This window comes from Pongo pygmaeus, chromosome 1 (genome assembly GCF_028885625.2).
Source record: "Pongo pygmaeus isolate AG05252 chromosome 1, NHGRI_mPonPyg2-v2.0_pri, whole genome shotgun sequence".
In the NCBI taxonomy this organism is placed as follows: domain Eukaryota; kingdom Metazoa; phylum Chordata; class Mammalia; order Primates; family Hominidae; genus Pongo; species Pongo pygmaeus.
The window spans coordinates 65,912,672-65,926,148 of NC_072373.2; the positions used below are offsets into that span (position 1 = coordinate 65,912,672).

A 13,477-nucleotide genomic window follows, 5' to 3' on the forward strand; every position below is an offset into this window, starting at 1 on the left:
GCTGCAAGTCAGATGCCAGAGATCTGGGATGAACAGGAAATTTGCAATACATTACATACAGATGGGAGAAGGTGCTTCCCTGATTTCCTCTCACAAAGACAAAGACAAAGCAGTGACCCTATCTAGGCACAGAAATGATCAGGAGAAGGATAGTTTCAGAAAAAGAGAGCCAAAAAATAATAGTGAAGTGAGATGAAAAACAATAAAAGATGTGGGGAAAAAAACAGAGAGAAAGAAGAAGAGAGGAAGGAAGAAAGAGGTCACCAGTAAGAAGGGATTTTAACATTCCAGAATCTGTAGGACAGAGCGACCCATTATAAGATAAAGTGGCATATTTTCATCAGGCATAGTTTTTTAAAAGGCAACTCAGTCTGAGGAAAAGGGTCAAGAACTTTCCACCAAGTTATTGTGAGACTTTAGGAAAGGACCATTGTCCCCAGAGGATGGACCCCTCAGGGGAGTTCTGTGTGAAGCTCTTTGTTAAGCCCTCATATGCTTAAAACTCTAAAACCCTTTAAAACAGCTTAGCTTGGAGTTTCATTCACATTAGTGTTCCTGGTATACAATGAATTCGAATGAGACTTTAAAAGAATGAACATGACTCTTCATACCCAGGGTACAATTTTCTTAACTGCTACTTCCCAAAAAAATCTATTTTATCTCAAACACCTCATGGGACAGAGAAGCTCTGGATTTTTTTTTATTATTATTTATTTTTAAGACAAGGTCTCACTCACTCTGTTGCCCAGGCTGGAGTGCAGTGGCACGATCACGGCTCACAGCAGCCTCAACCTCCCAGGCTCAAGCAATCCTCCTGTCTCAGCCTCCCAAGTAACTGGGACTACAGGCATGTGCCACCACACCCAGCAATTTTAAAAAAAAATTTTTGTAGAGACAGAGTCCCACTACGTTGCCCAGGCTGGTTTTGAGCTCCTGCCTTAAGTGATCTTCCCTCCTGGGCTTCCCAAAGTGTTGGGATTACAGGCATGAGCCACCGCGCCCGGCCAGCTCTGGATATTTTTCAGATTGTGACTCTCCTCAGACTGTTCAGGTGGCTAATTGAATGGTAGCTCTAGATTGGACTGAGTTCCAAAATATGTGCATAATAACACGTCTATTTCTGAATCTGCTCACAAGTCTAGATTACACTCAATTCTTACAGTATCTCTCCTTTTGTATATGCTCCAAAATGTCCATTATAAAAAGGCTCTTCTAAAAAAAGCATTATCTTAGTGAGTTTTCATAGACTCCTATGATTCTCAAAACTCTAAAGTGCTTAGGAATCACTTGAGAATCTTGTTAAAATGCAGATTCTAATCCATTAGGTCTGAGTGGGGCCTGAGAGTCTGCATTTCTCACAAGCTCCCACCCAGGAGATGCTGATGCTATAGGTCCACGGTCACACTTTGAGCGAGAAGGCTCTATGTCTAACCCATTCTGAAAAATCACCTTTTAGATTATATTGTTTCCCTCCTATAAAAATTCATTACTGCTGACTGCCCACTGCTTACCAGGGAAAGTCCAAACTCTCCTGCAAGAAATTAATGCCCTTCATGAAGTAAGTCCATTCTAGCTTCAGCTCCACTGACTCCCCTCTTACCTAACATGTACTCTATGAAGCAGCCACACCAATTCTGTGTTGTTCCCCAAAATTCCATGAAAATTGCATTTGCCCAATTTGGTCCTACTGTTTCCTATACCCAGACAGCTCTACCAACAAAATCTTCTCCATGCTTCAGGGCCCAGATCAAAGGTAACCTCCTCCAAGAGGCCTTCCCCAGGCCCTTCTAAAAACAAAAGAATTGTTCCTCCCACTGTACCTTGTGCTTGACATTCAAATACCTACACTGGTATGTCTGATTTTCTGGAAAGTTATGATCCACTAAATAAAACTGTAAAACCACATGGAACCTAACTCAGGAGTTAAAAAAGATACTCAGCTTTCTACTTTCACATCCCTAGCTCCCCGGAATTCCACAGGATTCCCCCCAGACTTTTGGCCCCAAAATGAATATTTAACACTAGTGGTTTCAGGCACCCAGGTGCACATTCCATCTACTCAAGAACATCACCCCTACAATGGCCCCCACCCCTGCATCATGGATGTTTTCTCATAGGACATTCTCATCAGCATAAAATACCTTCCATCTTTTAAAAAACACATATACAACCAAAAAAAAACCCCATCTTCCATCCATTTCTCTACTCCCCTTTGCAGCAAAGCTCCTCCTCTAACAAGACTCACTGTCCCCGCTTCATCCCCTTCATTCTCGCTTGCTCACCTTTCTATCCACCAAACTGCACTTGTCAAGTCACCAAAGACCGCAGCACCGCAAAGGAGGAGCCACTTTCCAGACCCTCACACTCCATCGACGGGCAGCACTGGAGGGAGTCGGTCACTCCCTCCCTGAAATCCTTTCTTTGCTTGTCTTCTGGGACACAACAACTTCTTTTTTCTCCTCCCCCATCCTTCCCCAAAGCAGCTCTGTTCCAGTCTCCTCTGCCAGAGGCTCTACTTCCCTAACTCTAAACACCCAAGGAACCAGGCTCAGTCTCTGGATCTTCTCTCCTCTATCTGCCCTTAGTTCCCAGGAAGCCACATTCAGTCTCATAGCTTTAAATACCATGTATAAACTAAAGACATCCAAATTTATACCTCCATTCCATGCCTCTCCCTGAAATCTAGACTGAGCTAATTATGTCTGTGACTAAATTTCTGATACACACTCCCCATTAAACCTGCTCCCTCGATCTTCTTGTTTTGTAAAGCCAAGGTCCTGTCTCTCCGCTGCTCAAACCGCAACCCTGGGAAGCATCTGGCCTCCTCTTGTTCTCTCACACAGCCCATGCACTCCAGCTTGTCCTGCCACCAACACCTGGAAGATCTCTGCAAAGGCTGGTCACCTTCACTGCTATTGCTCCAGCCCGCACCACCAGCAGCCCTCATCTGGACTCTTGGGAGGGTCCTGACCAGGCTCCCTGCTCCCACCCTTGCCCCCAGCCACACTGCCACAGGCTATTTTCTGGACTCAGAGCCAGAGCGGGTCTTTTAAGATATGTCAGGCCACAGCACTCTTCTCAAAACCTTCTAAGCGCTTCTTATCTTCCTCAGAATCAAATTCAACATCTTTCCGCAAGTTCCTATGAGTCCCCTTGTGAGTGGCCACCTTCCTGCACCACCTCACAGTGCTCATCCCCTAGCACGCGCTCCAGCCACATGCAATTCCCTGCTGTTTCTCAAACACCGCTCCTGCCTCAGAGCCTTTCCCGTGGTCTGTCTGCCTGGCTATTTGCAAGGCTCAGGGCACAACTCATTTCGGTGTGCTCCAATGCCAACAGACCAGACAGCCCAATCCGGGCACCCTACATGTAACCAAACGCTCCAGCCCTCAGACCCTGCTTCATTCTTCTTCACTTTTTTGTGTGTATTCTTTGTCTCTTTCTGGTAAAATACACACTTTTTATGAGCTGGGACTGTTATTTTGTTCACTTGTTTTGTTCACTTGTTTGTTCTGTGTACCTTAGCACAATGCCTGGCAGACAGTGGTTACTTAAGATACTTTCACTGGTTACATAAATGAATATTGTTAGGTAATCAAAAAATAAGCCTCTGTATGCATTATGGAAAAAAAAATCATGGCAACATTCAAAGGAATAAAATACTCTACTAAACTACTTTAAGATATTGTCTTGACTGAGAGCTTAGAATGCAAAGAAAAGGGAGACTCACTTCCTGATCACCATTTTGGACTCTGTTGAACTTTGGCTTCCATCTTCTTCACAGTTTGGACTTGTCAGGTTTCCATACCTGTAGAGATAATAATGAACAAGCAAGCAAAAACAGTCAGTGGTGTTGGAAAGCAACTCTATTCAACTTCAACTACAAAGTGACAGTTATACTTTTCAGAAGTAATTAAGGAAAGATATATCTATGAAATAGCATTGAAAATGATGCAGTATTATTCACAGTTACTTAATGGATATATCTGCATATTCTAAACAGAAAAGTCATTTAACAACTAATCACACTACTTAAAACTTTCTCTTAATATTAACACTTAACATTTATTGTCTTTTTTAGATTACATTAGAGTGTTCCTATCAGCAGGAGAATCGGCTATTTCATAATACGAAGAAGGCAGATTCCTCATGAACTCTGTAGCACACCAAACCCTCCTGTCCAACCCCTCTGCGTGTCTATGCAAGGGACACGTGGCTCTGCAGGCACAGCATCCACACTCATGCCACACGGGAGCACAAACTGATGGCTCCAGGCTACACTTAAGAGTCTGGTCTCCTTGAAAATAAGTCCGTTGTAGAGGGATTATGGAAATAGCTCTGGACCCTAAAATTAAGGCTGGGTCTTGACAAGGACTACAGTAAAAGCTCTCATGTCTTAGCAACCAGGAGAGCAGCTGTAGCTATACTGAGGCCAGGTTGCTCTAGACACAGCAACTGGGGAGGTGGGGTGCAGGGGTCTGATTTTTGGGAAAGCAATAGATGCTTAAATTTTAAAAGTTTTCTCATTACCAACTCAAAATTTACTCAATAATTCATCAGTCCCTACTTACACTGCTAGCTGTTCTCCCAACTCCACATGTGAGCCAGCCTATTTCATACAAATATATCATATTTTGTTTGGTTTGGAATGTAAACTTAGTAAATGCACTTTAAATTATTAAGGAGGTGTCTTTAATTAACTTATAATGCCTAGACTATTTCTTCAGTTTCTCCTTCCATCAATATAGAATCCAGAGATTCCTTGGGGTTTCACAAGTGAGTTGTCTGTCCCAAAGTTTTGATAAATTCTATAATTGATGAGTTTACATTTTTAAAGAGCACACTTTTGTTTTCTACTAATGGGATTAAAGGCCCTAGTACCCTTATGGTTCCTTGCTCCTAGGACTTACAAATCCTTTTAAAAATAAAAGCCCACCATCTGGTTTGACCCAATGCCAGTCCATCTGGTCTCCCTATCATCCCATCCCGGTAGGTTCCAGTTTGCGCCCTTAGGCATCAGCTCACCCATCCACCTGCTCCTTTCTCTAGCTCATCAGCCTTATGGATTTCTTGGCCTCCCAAAGATATTTTCCACTGGTCTCCACCCTCTCTTTTCCTCTTCATTCTGTCCTGCACCTGCTATTTAGAAGGCTTCCAGGGCTACCCTTTGCTCTTCCTGAGATAAGAACTCAGATTAAGATTTACTCAACCCCACGTGTGCAAGGCAAGGATGGAAAACAAGATTCCTAATAAATAAACGGGGTGAGATTTTTCAGCTCTATCCTTGGCCAACATCATAGCAAACTATGTCCTCGTACTCTCTCACAGCAGGCTTGGTGGTTTATTTAAGTAGGAGAGATTACGATGGGTGCAATCAAGAGTGGGATCTTGGAAAGCCAGTGTATCTTCTATGTATCTGACTAGAAGGATCCCTAAACTCTTCTCTTGCCATCTCTCAATGACTAAATGTGGGACTTAATCTTTGTTTTTGTTACATTCCATGTTAGTCCATTAAGTCCCACTCCAGTTATTGTGGAAATATCACCTTTTTATCTTTCAACTGGAAGCTATGAAAGGTAGATATAAAAAGGGAAAACACCAGGGAAAGATACACATTTTACTGCTCCTGATAGTCTTCTTTTCAAAGTGGTTTGTACTAAAAGTTTCCAGATCTCTCTATTCTTTATCTTTGCTTTAGCTTCTCCTACTCTTCTGCTCTTTTCCTGCATTTTTCAGACTCAGAGCTGAGGTGCAGGTTTGGGTGGCACCAACACCTATCACAGTTCCTCCCCACAATGTGATGCCAAAAGTGTAATGAGAAGGTGTCAAGAAAGACTAAGTAACTTACACTGGTGAGCCGAGTTCTCTCTCATTAACTAACCTGGTAGCATCTTCTGAGCAATGGCTCAGAAGACCACAGAAGTATTTCTCCTGGCTACCAGAGTGTCTACAGTTTCGCAATTAGGATCAGAGTGACTGCTTGATAATAACTTGGACACCAATAAGGGCCACGGATAAAAAGGAGTGTGTGGCAGAGCACACGATCCAGTTGCTGAGGCTCAAATCTTGCAGACACACCAACTCTTCTCCACCCATCAGGAAATCCTTTTTGCTCTGCCCTTCTAATATATCCTGAATCCAAACACTTCTCATCACTTCCATGGCTTCCACCCTGGCTCCAGCTACACTATCTTGGATAGTGTAAATCAAGTGTAGCCTAAATCAATTCAACAGCCACCTAAATGGTCCCCAGCTTCTGCCCAGCAGCCAGAGCAATCCTGCTTTATGTAGATCAGATCATGTGACTGCTCCACTCAAAACCCTCCCATAAAAAGCCAAGCATGGTGGCACATGTCTGGGATTGCAATCCCAGCTACTCAAGAGGCTGAGGAAAGAGGATCTCCTGAGCCCAGGAGTTCAAGCCTAGCCTGGGCAACACATAGCAAGATGCTGTCTCTCAAAAACAAAAAACAAAAAAACAAAAAAAAGAAGAAGAAGAGGAAGAAGAAAAAAGAAAAAGGGAGAAACCCTCCCATGACTCCCATCTCACTCTGAGAAAAGGCCAAAGTCTTACGTGTCCCACAAGGCCCTAAATGATCTGCGGAGACCTCCTCCCATGCCTCCTACAATTCCTCAGCCCTTACTCCCTTTCCAGCCTCACCAGCCTCCTCCCTGCTCCACCCACACACTGGGCATCCTCCTGCCTCCGAATCTGTGCCTGCTGCTGCCTCCTCCCACACCTGTGCCAAGGGCTCACTCTTTCAGCGCCTCAGGTCTTTGCTCAGGTATCACTTTATTGGTGAGACCTTCCCAGACTGCCCTATTTAAAATACAAACCAATTGTAACATCAGCCCCTTCCCTCCTTTAATCTTCTCTACGGCTTTGAACACCTTCTGATATACTGTGTAGTTAATTTTGTTGTTGTGTTAACTGTCCATTAGAAAATAAACTCCAGCAGAGCAGGATGTTTTCTTTTTGCTCACTACTCTTTAGAGCTGGCACCCAACTCTTTAGTGCCTAGCACCTAACAGGCATGTGATGGCTACTTGATGCTAGTGCTCTGTTGGGGTTTCACAAGCAGATGCAGTAATGGACCTCCCAACTACTAGGTTCAGATTTGCCTCTGCAAAGGCATCATCTGGCCTTATTTATGCTTCTACAAGTATCAAGCCCTCACTTCTAAGGGCTTAGGAGCATAAAAGTTTTAAGATAGCTGTGATTATTCCGAAAGTCTACAATTAAAAAGAAAAAAAGTTTTAAGATGTTAAAGTTGAGATCTTAAAGGTAAAAACTATTAAAATGCAAAACAAAAGTATATACACTATTCCAAAGAAGTCTTTTAGAAGTGAGATAAAAGGAAAGAGCCTGTAACCTTGTGGAACTTAATGGACTGGGATGGAGATGATTATTTGCCCTTGCACCTTTCTTAATTTTTTTTCTTTTCCCATTGAAACAGGGTCTCACTCTTTTGCCCAGACTGGAGTGCAATGGCACAGTCATGGCTCACTGTAGCCTTGTCCTTCTAGGTTTGAGCAAGCCTCCCACCTCAGCCTCCTGAGAGGCTGGGACCACAGGCACTAGCTGGGACCACAGATGCATGCCACCATGCCTGGCTAATTTTTTTTATTTTTTGTAGAGATGAGATCTCACTCTGTTGCCCAGTCTGGTCTCGAACTTCTGGGCTCAAGTGATTCTCCCGTCTTGGCCCCTCAAAGTGCTGGGATTACAGGCATAAGCCAACATGCCAGGCCATTCCTGCACCTTTCTTATCATTAAGGAGAATTAGTGCTTTACAGAAAAGAAACTAGACTAGTGTTGGAATCCAGAACTCTTTAAATGTTCAGGCTAGGTCCTTTGAGAGTCAGTCCTGCTAGATTAAGAAGGTTCCTTTGATGTTTTCCTGGACCCTCTCATAGCTTCCCATCAAAAATCAAAGTCAAGTTCAATTCACTTATTCCAGGGTAGTAAATAAAGTGTGTGTATGAGTGTGTGTGTTTAATTAATGGCCGTAGAATAGCTACCGACAAACCTGTCAACAATGTCGTATCCAATTTCTGCAAAGCCTCCCTAGGATTTAAGATCAAAGCTCCAACCTCTTAAGAAGGCTTACCAATGACCAATTGCTCTTCTTTAAATGGTAACTCATAAAACTTAAAATACAAATTGTCAGAATGACTTTTGACATGGTTTTCTCTGTTATCACAAGGCAAAAGAAAAATTTACAAATGTCTCCTAAAGTGCAGCCTTAAGCAATTATTTACTGCAGCCTAAAAAGTAATAGAAAAGGGAAAGGAAAAACCAGTACAATGTTTAACTGGTTGCTAAATATTTAAACAGGAAAGAGTTATTTCCAGAGAGGATGTCTGTATTCTTTGTAGCCCATCTGGTAAGATGAAGTGTTTTATATGTGTTTGAAGGCGAGGACCAGGTGTATCTGTGGTTCAAAGAAACCCTTAGATAAAGTTGTACCCAGGGACGGTCTCTCTAGTAGGGGCCCTTGCTAACCTTTGCTCCCCAACAGGAAAGTCTCAGTAACACCAGATCAGGAGGCGGGTGATCCTGAAGAATCTCTCAGGCTCTGCTTGATTCTGGCAAATGATCCAATAATAATAGCAGTTAATAATTATTGAGAACTTACTATATGCCAGGTACTGTGCTAAGGGCTTTACACGACGGCTTGGTTTAGTTCTCCTATAATTCTATAGAGTGATGTTATTCTTATTCCTATTCTACAGATGAGAAAACTGAGGCCCAGAAGGCTTAAATTAAGTGACATGCCCTCAAAGATACAATTAATACATGCAGCAGGGATTTCAGCCATGACAGTCAGCATTCAGCAACCAGCCTCTGAATCACTCCCTACCATACAAGCTATAGTAAGCCTTTCATTCATTTATTCCATCTTCATTCTTTCACTCATTTAGTCCTCATTCAATGAGGATTATTTACTAAGGACTATGTACAGGTACTATTCTAGACATTGAGGATACAGCAGCGAACAAACCAAAGTCTCTGTTTTCATGAAGTATACATGGTAATGCGGAGGAGACAGACAACAATAATTAGTTAATATATACTAAGTCAGAGAGTGAAAAGTGCAATGGAGAGAAATAAAGCAGGTCAGGGTGACCTGGTATAATGGAGGGTTAGAGGTTGGGTATTTGGGGAAGGCCCAATGTGAATGTGAAAACTAAGTAAACTCTCCAGAAAGTGAGGAAGTGGGCCCTGCAGATCTCCAGGGAAAGAGCCTTCTAAGCAGTCCGAAGAGCCACTGCAAAGGCCTTGGAAGAGTAACAGAAGGATGTTTCTAAGAAACATTAAGAGGCCAATGAGGGGCAGAGCTGAGTGAGCGTGAATAGAAAAGGAGGCATGGAGATGACAAGGACAGATGCTGAGGGCCTGGTAGGCTGTGGCAAGGACTCTGGTTTTTCTCTTCTATTTTGCTTACTGCTACTTCTGCTGAGCCTGGAATAGAGCCTGCACAAAGTAGACAATAAATATTTGCTCAATGAATTAATACACACCCTCTTCTACCACGAATAAAAGAAAGGCTGGGGCGGGAAGAGTTGGGAAGGAGGTACTTTATTGGGGATAGTGAAAGAACAGAAAGGAGGAAGTAAAGGAAAGAGAGACCTCACATGAAGCTGCTGACTCAAGGACTCCTGGGAATCTTTTCTAATAAACGCTGGCCTCAGAACATCTTGGGCATTTTTCTGTAACTGACCCAAAAGAACACAGGTCAGGTATGAAAAAAATGTTCAGAAGCTGACCTTGACTCAGGAGAACGACATGGGTGAAATAGCCTGCAGATGTCTGGTGAAAACCTTAGTGAAGACTTTGGACTTCCACAGATCAGCAAGAAGTGTGGTTTTAATTATTCTGAATAATATCCTCCATGGCAGGCACGTCTCCGCCAAGTCTGACCTGAGAACTGGGTCACAGCCACCAAGCCTACCTTGGAAAGGTCTTGTTACCACTGTGAAGTTACTTATTCAAGGAGAAAGACAAAGGTCAAAAACAACAAGGCAAAAACTCCTTGTTCTCTTGCAGGAAAGGAAGGGGCCAAGAAGATTGAGCCGAGAACCCTATACTGTGCTTTCCATTTATGACAGCCAGTTCTCTAGGCCATTTTTCCCTGACTAGAAAAAGCTAGAAGACCCAAAAAAAAGCTGCCCTACTCCCCTCTAGGCCTTTGCTGTGAAGGACACTGCACCTTCCTTGTTCTTTCATTGTCCACATATCTCCATATTAAGTCCCTGACACTTTAGGCAACATTAACAGCAAAAGAGTACCTGATATTTCTGCCCCACTTGACAGTTACAAAATGCTATAACATTTTCCTGGAGAATAACCTTTCCTTCCAGCCCTTAACCCACAACTGTCTAAAGAGGAGATCAAGAAAAGGACACTATTCATCCAAGGGAAAGAAAAAAAGGTCTCTCCTGCCACAACTTATATCTCACGCAGATTTAAAATTATTTAAGTATGTTGGCTCTCACACTCTTGCTATAAGGTTTCTTCTATTTTCCATTCCAAGCCTCTGTCATCCGTTTCCTTTCTCTGGTCTGTTTCCTGCACTCACAGCTTGGTGGCTCATCAGTAGCTACCCCTTCCACTTCTAGTTCACAACAATGCTAAACCACCAACTGCAAACACGTCTTGTTAGTACACTGCAATGGATGCAGCTACAATGATGGACAACAGAAGAAACTGGTAGATGGGGGTAGGGAGGAGGCAGCACTCAGACTCTGTTCATGAGTCTAGATTTTTCTCAGGTTTAAGATGAATTAATACATTATTAACAAATCAGTACAAGCCTGTGGCTCAGTTTTCCCCAACCACAAAAAGTTGCTACTGCAGAGCTCTTCAAAATCTTATGAAACATGCTTTGTAACATCAAATACAATGAATATGAGTTTAGTATCATGGCATCCTTTCATTTTCAAGAATACTTTTCTTTTTCACCTACAGCTTACAAAAACTCAAAGTAATATTAATTTATCTAAATGGGTGCTTACTGTTAGCTTTAGTAGAGGCCAAAGGCAAAAGAATTGTGTTCCCAGGACTAGGGGCCTGACAGCATTATCAAGGGCTAAGTTCACAAAAAATAAATGTAAAAAAAAATTTCAAATAAGAGAATAGCGATATGAAAAACAAAATTAACTCAAAACCACCAGTATCTTTCCCTTTTAGATGTCCCAAGATACTTTCTAAAACCATTAAATTTACCTGAATGAACCATGAAGTATAATTTTAGTTCATTTGATTGGTTTACTTTTCAGAGCCACACTTAAGTTCTGTGCTCCAGTTATAATAAAGCTAGGATCAGTGCCCACCTCTGATTCATAATGGCTGCCTATGTATCCCCTGTCACCATGCTAGGGACACTTTGCCTAGGGGCTCATAACCCAGGGTCTCTAGATGAATTTACAGAAGTCTGGGAAGTCCCTAAATTTTATGAAAAAAAAATTGTGACATTCTCTTTTTTCTAGAGAGAAGGTCCATAGTTTTTAGTACATTCTTACAGGGGTTTGTGATCAATCACTCCCACCAACTGCTGAAAAATGGTCAAAACCACTGCTTTAAATGATCAAAGCTGAATGTCTAATTGTCCAGTTACTAACTCAGTTACCACCCATTACATTTCAGTTTCTTGTCAGTTTTGTTTTGTAGTTTACAAATGTAAGCACACTTTAAAAAAAAAAAAAAAAACCTGCTGGGCAATTTTATATTCTTTTCAAAAAAAGGATAATTGCATGTCCTTGCCTCCCTTTGCCAAGTGAAATAAAAAAACAAGCTACTTCATGGAAACATTTTTATCTCTTAGGTCTTATAAATCCCATTTCAAGAAAAGAAAGCTAGCCTGGTTATGATCTGAAGCAAAGTCTTTGACAGCATCCCCTCAGTGTCTACTTTAACAAAACCATCACTGCCGTCCCACAAGCTAAGGCTCTGCAGTCGCCACATGTTCCCATCCAGAATTCCCATCGTGTTGGCAGGTGAGAGTTGAGTCCATTTGGCAAAAGTAAATATTTACCAAAGGCCACCAACCCAGCAGGGAAGAGAGCTTATTTCCATTTTCCCTCAGGTAATTATGGTTGGATATAATTCTCAAACAGTACCAGATTACATTTTTCTGGTTAATCCAAAGTAACTGGCATAGTTACAGGGAGAAAATAATAACAATGTCCATCACATTCTGGCTCCGGCCATGCTTCCTGGAGCTGAGTGTGTGGACCAAAACTGAACAGGGCATGATGTCCTGAACAGAACAAAGATGAGGGTAGACACCGACCTTCAACATCCTTGAGCCTATGGCCTAGATTTTTCAGAGTCAATCTCCCTGACAAGAATTCCTTGTTTCTTATGTTTCTTATCTGTGTTGCTGGAATAAATTATTACAAACTTAGTGGCTTATAACAGTACAAATTTACTATTTTACAGTTCTGTAAGTCAGAAGTCCAACAAGGGTCTCAATGGGTTAAAATCAAGGTGTTGTCAGGGTTGTGTTCCTTTCTAGAGGTTCTAGAAGAGAATCTGTTTAATCCCCTTTTCTAGCTTCAAGAGGCTGCCTGCATTCTTTGGTTCAAGGCCCCCTTCCTCCATCTTCAAAGCCAGCAACACAGCATCTATCTGATCCCGTTTCCATCCTCGTATCTCTTTCTCTGTCTTCTGCCTCCATCTTTTACATTTTTAAGGACCCTTGTTATTACTCTGGGCTCACTCAGATAATCCAAGATAATCTCCTTATTTTTTAGCCAGCTGATTAGTAACCTTAATTCCATCTGCAACCTCAATTCCCCTTTGCATATAACCTAACATATTCCCAGGTTTCAGGGATGAGGATGTGGACATCTTTGGATATGTAAATTATTAAAAATGTTATACTTTCTATTGTTTTCTGAGCTAAACTGTTTCTCTCCACCTGATAAAGTGTAAGCCAGCAAGAGCCTGAGACCTTTTATGAAAGGCATCCCCTATCAAAGTTTTTAATGCTCTTTTCTATATTATAACTATTTTCATACCTAAAGATTTTCATACCCTTTTTATAATCCTCTTTTCTCTTCTACCAACCAATAGTGTCATGTTTCTCATAGTTGCAGGAAATAAGATCTAAGTCCAATTTATCTTTCAGCAATCTACCTTTTTTTAAAAAACACTTTCACATATATATATTTACAGGGAGAAAATAATAACAATGCTAGTCACATTCTGGCTCCAGCCATGCTTCCTGGAGCTGAGTGTGTGGACCAAAACTGAACAGGGCATGATGTCCTGAACAGAACATAAACTTATAATTTGACATTTTTCTAACTTTTCATCTGTTCTAAGAGTTATTTATTAATGTTTAACTTCTATCACTTATATAGGAAATTTTTCAAAATAATTCCATATTCTCTTCATTAATTTTAGTAACCCCCCACAGAGTCAAATGGAAACTAGTAGAGAGGGTCATTTACATAACAGAACATATAT

General features: G+C 41.7%; 1 protein-coding gene across 5 annotated transcripts in view; it reads right to left on the bottom strand.

Annotated features, from left to right (window-relative positions):
* The window catches only part of RGL1 (ral guanine nucleotide dissociation stimulator like 1), a 305,456-nt gene that overhangs the window by 64,732 nt on the left and 227,247 nt on the right, over positions 1–13,477 (bottom strand). For all 5 annotated transcript variants that reach the window (XM_054443341.2, XM_054443321.2, XM_054443311.2 and 2 more), the window contains one exon: positions 3,731–3,808. In XM_054443341.2, coding sequence (XP_054299316.1) covers positions 3,731–3,808 — 78 coding nt within the window. The remainder of the gene's footprint in view (positions 1–3,730; positions 3,809–13,477) is intronic.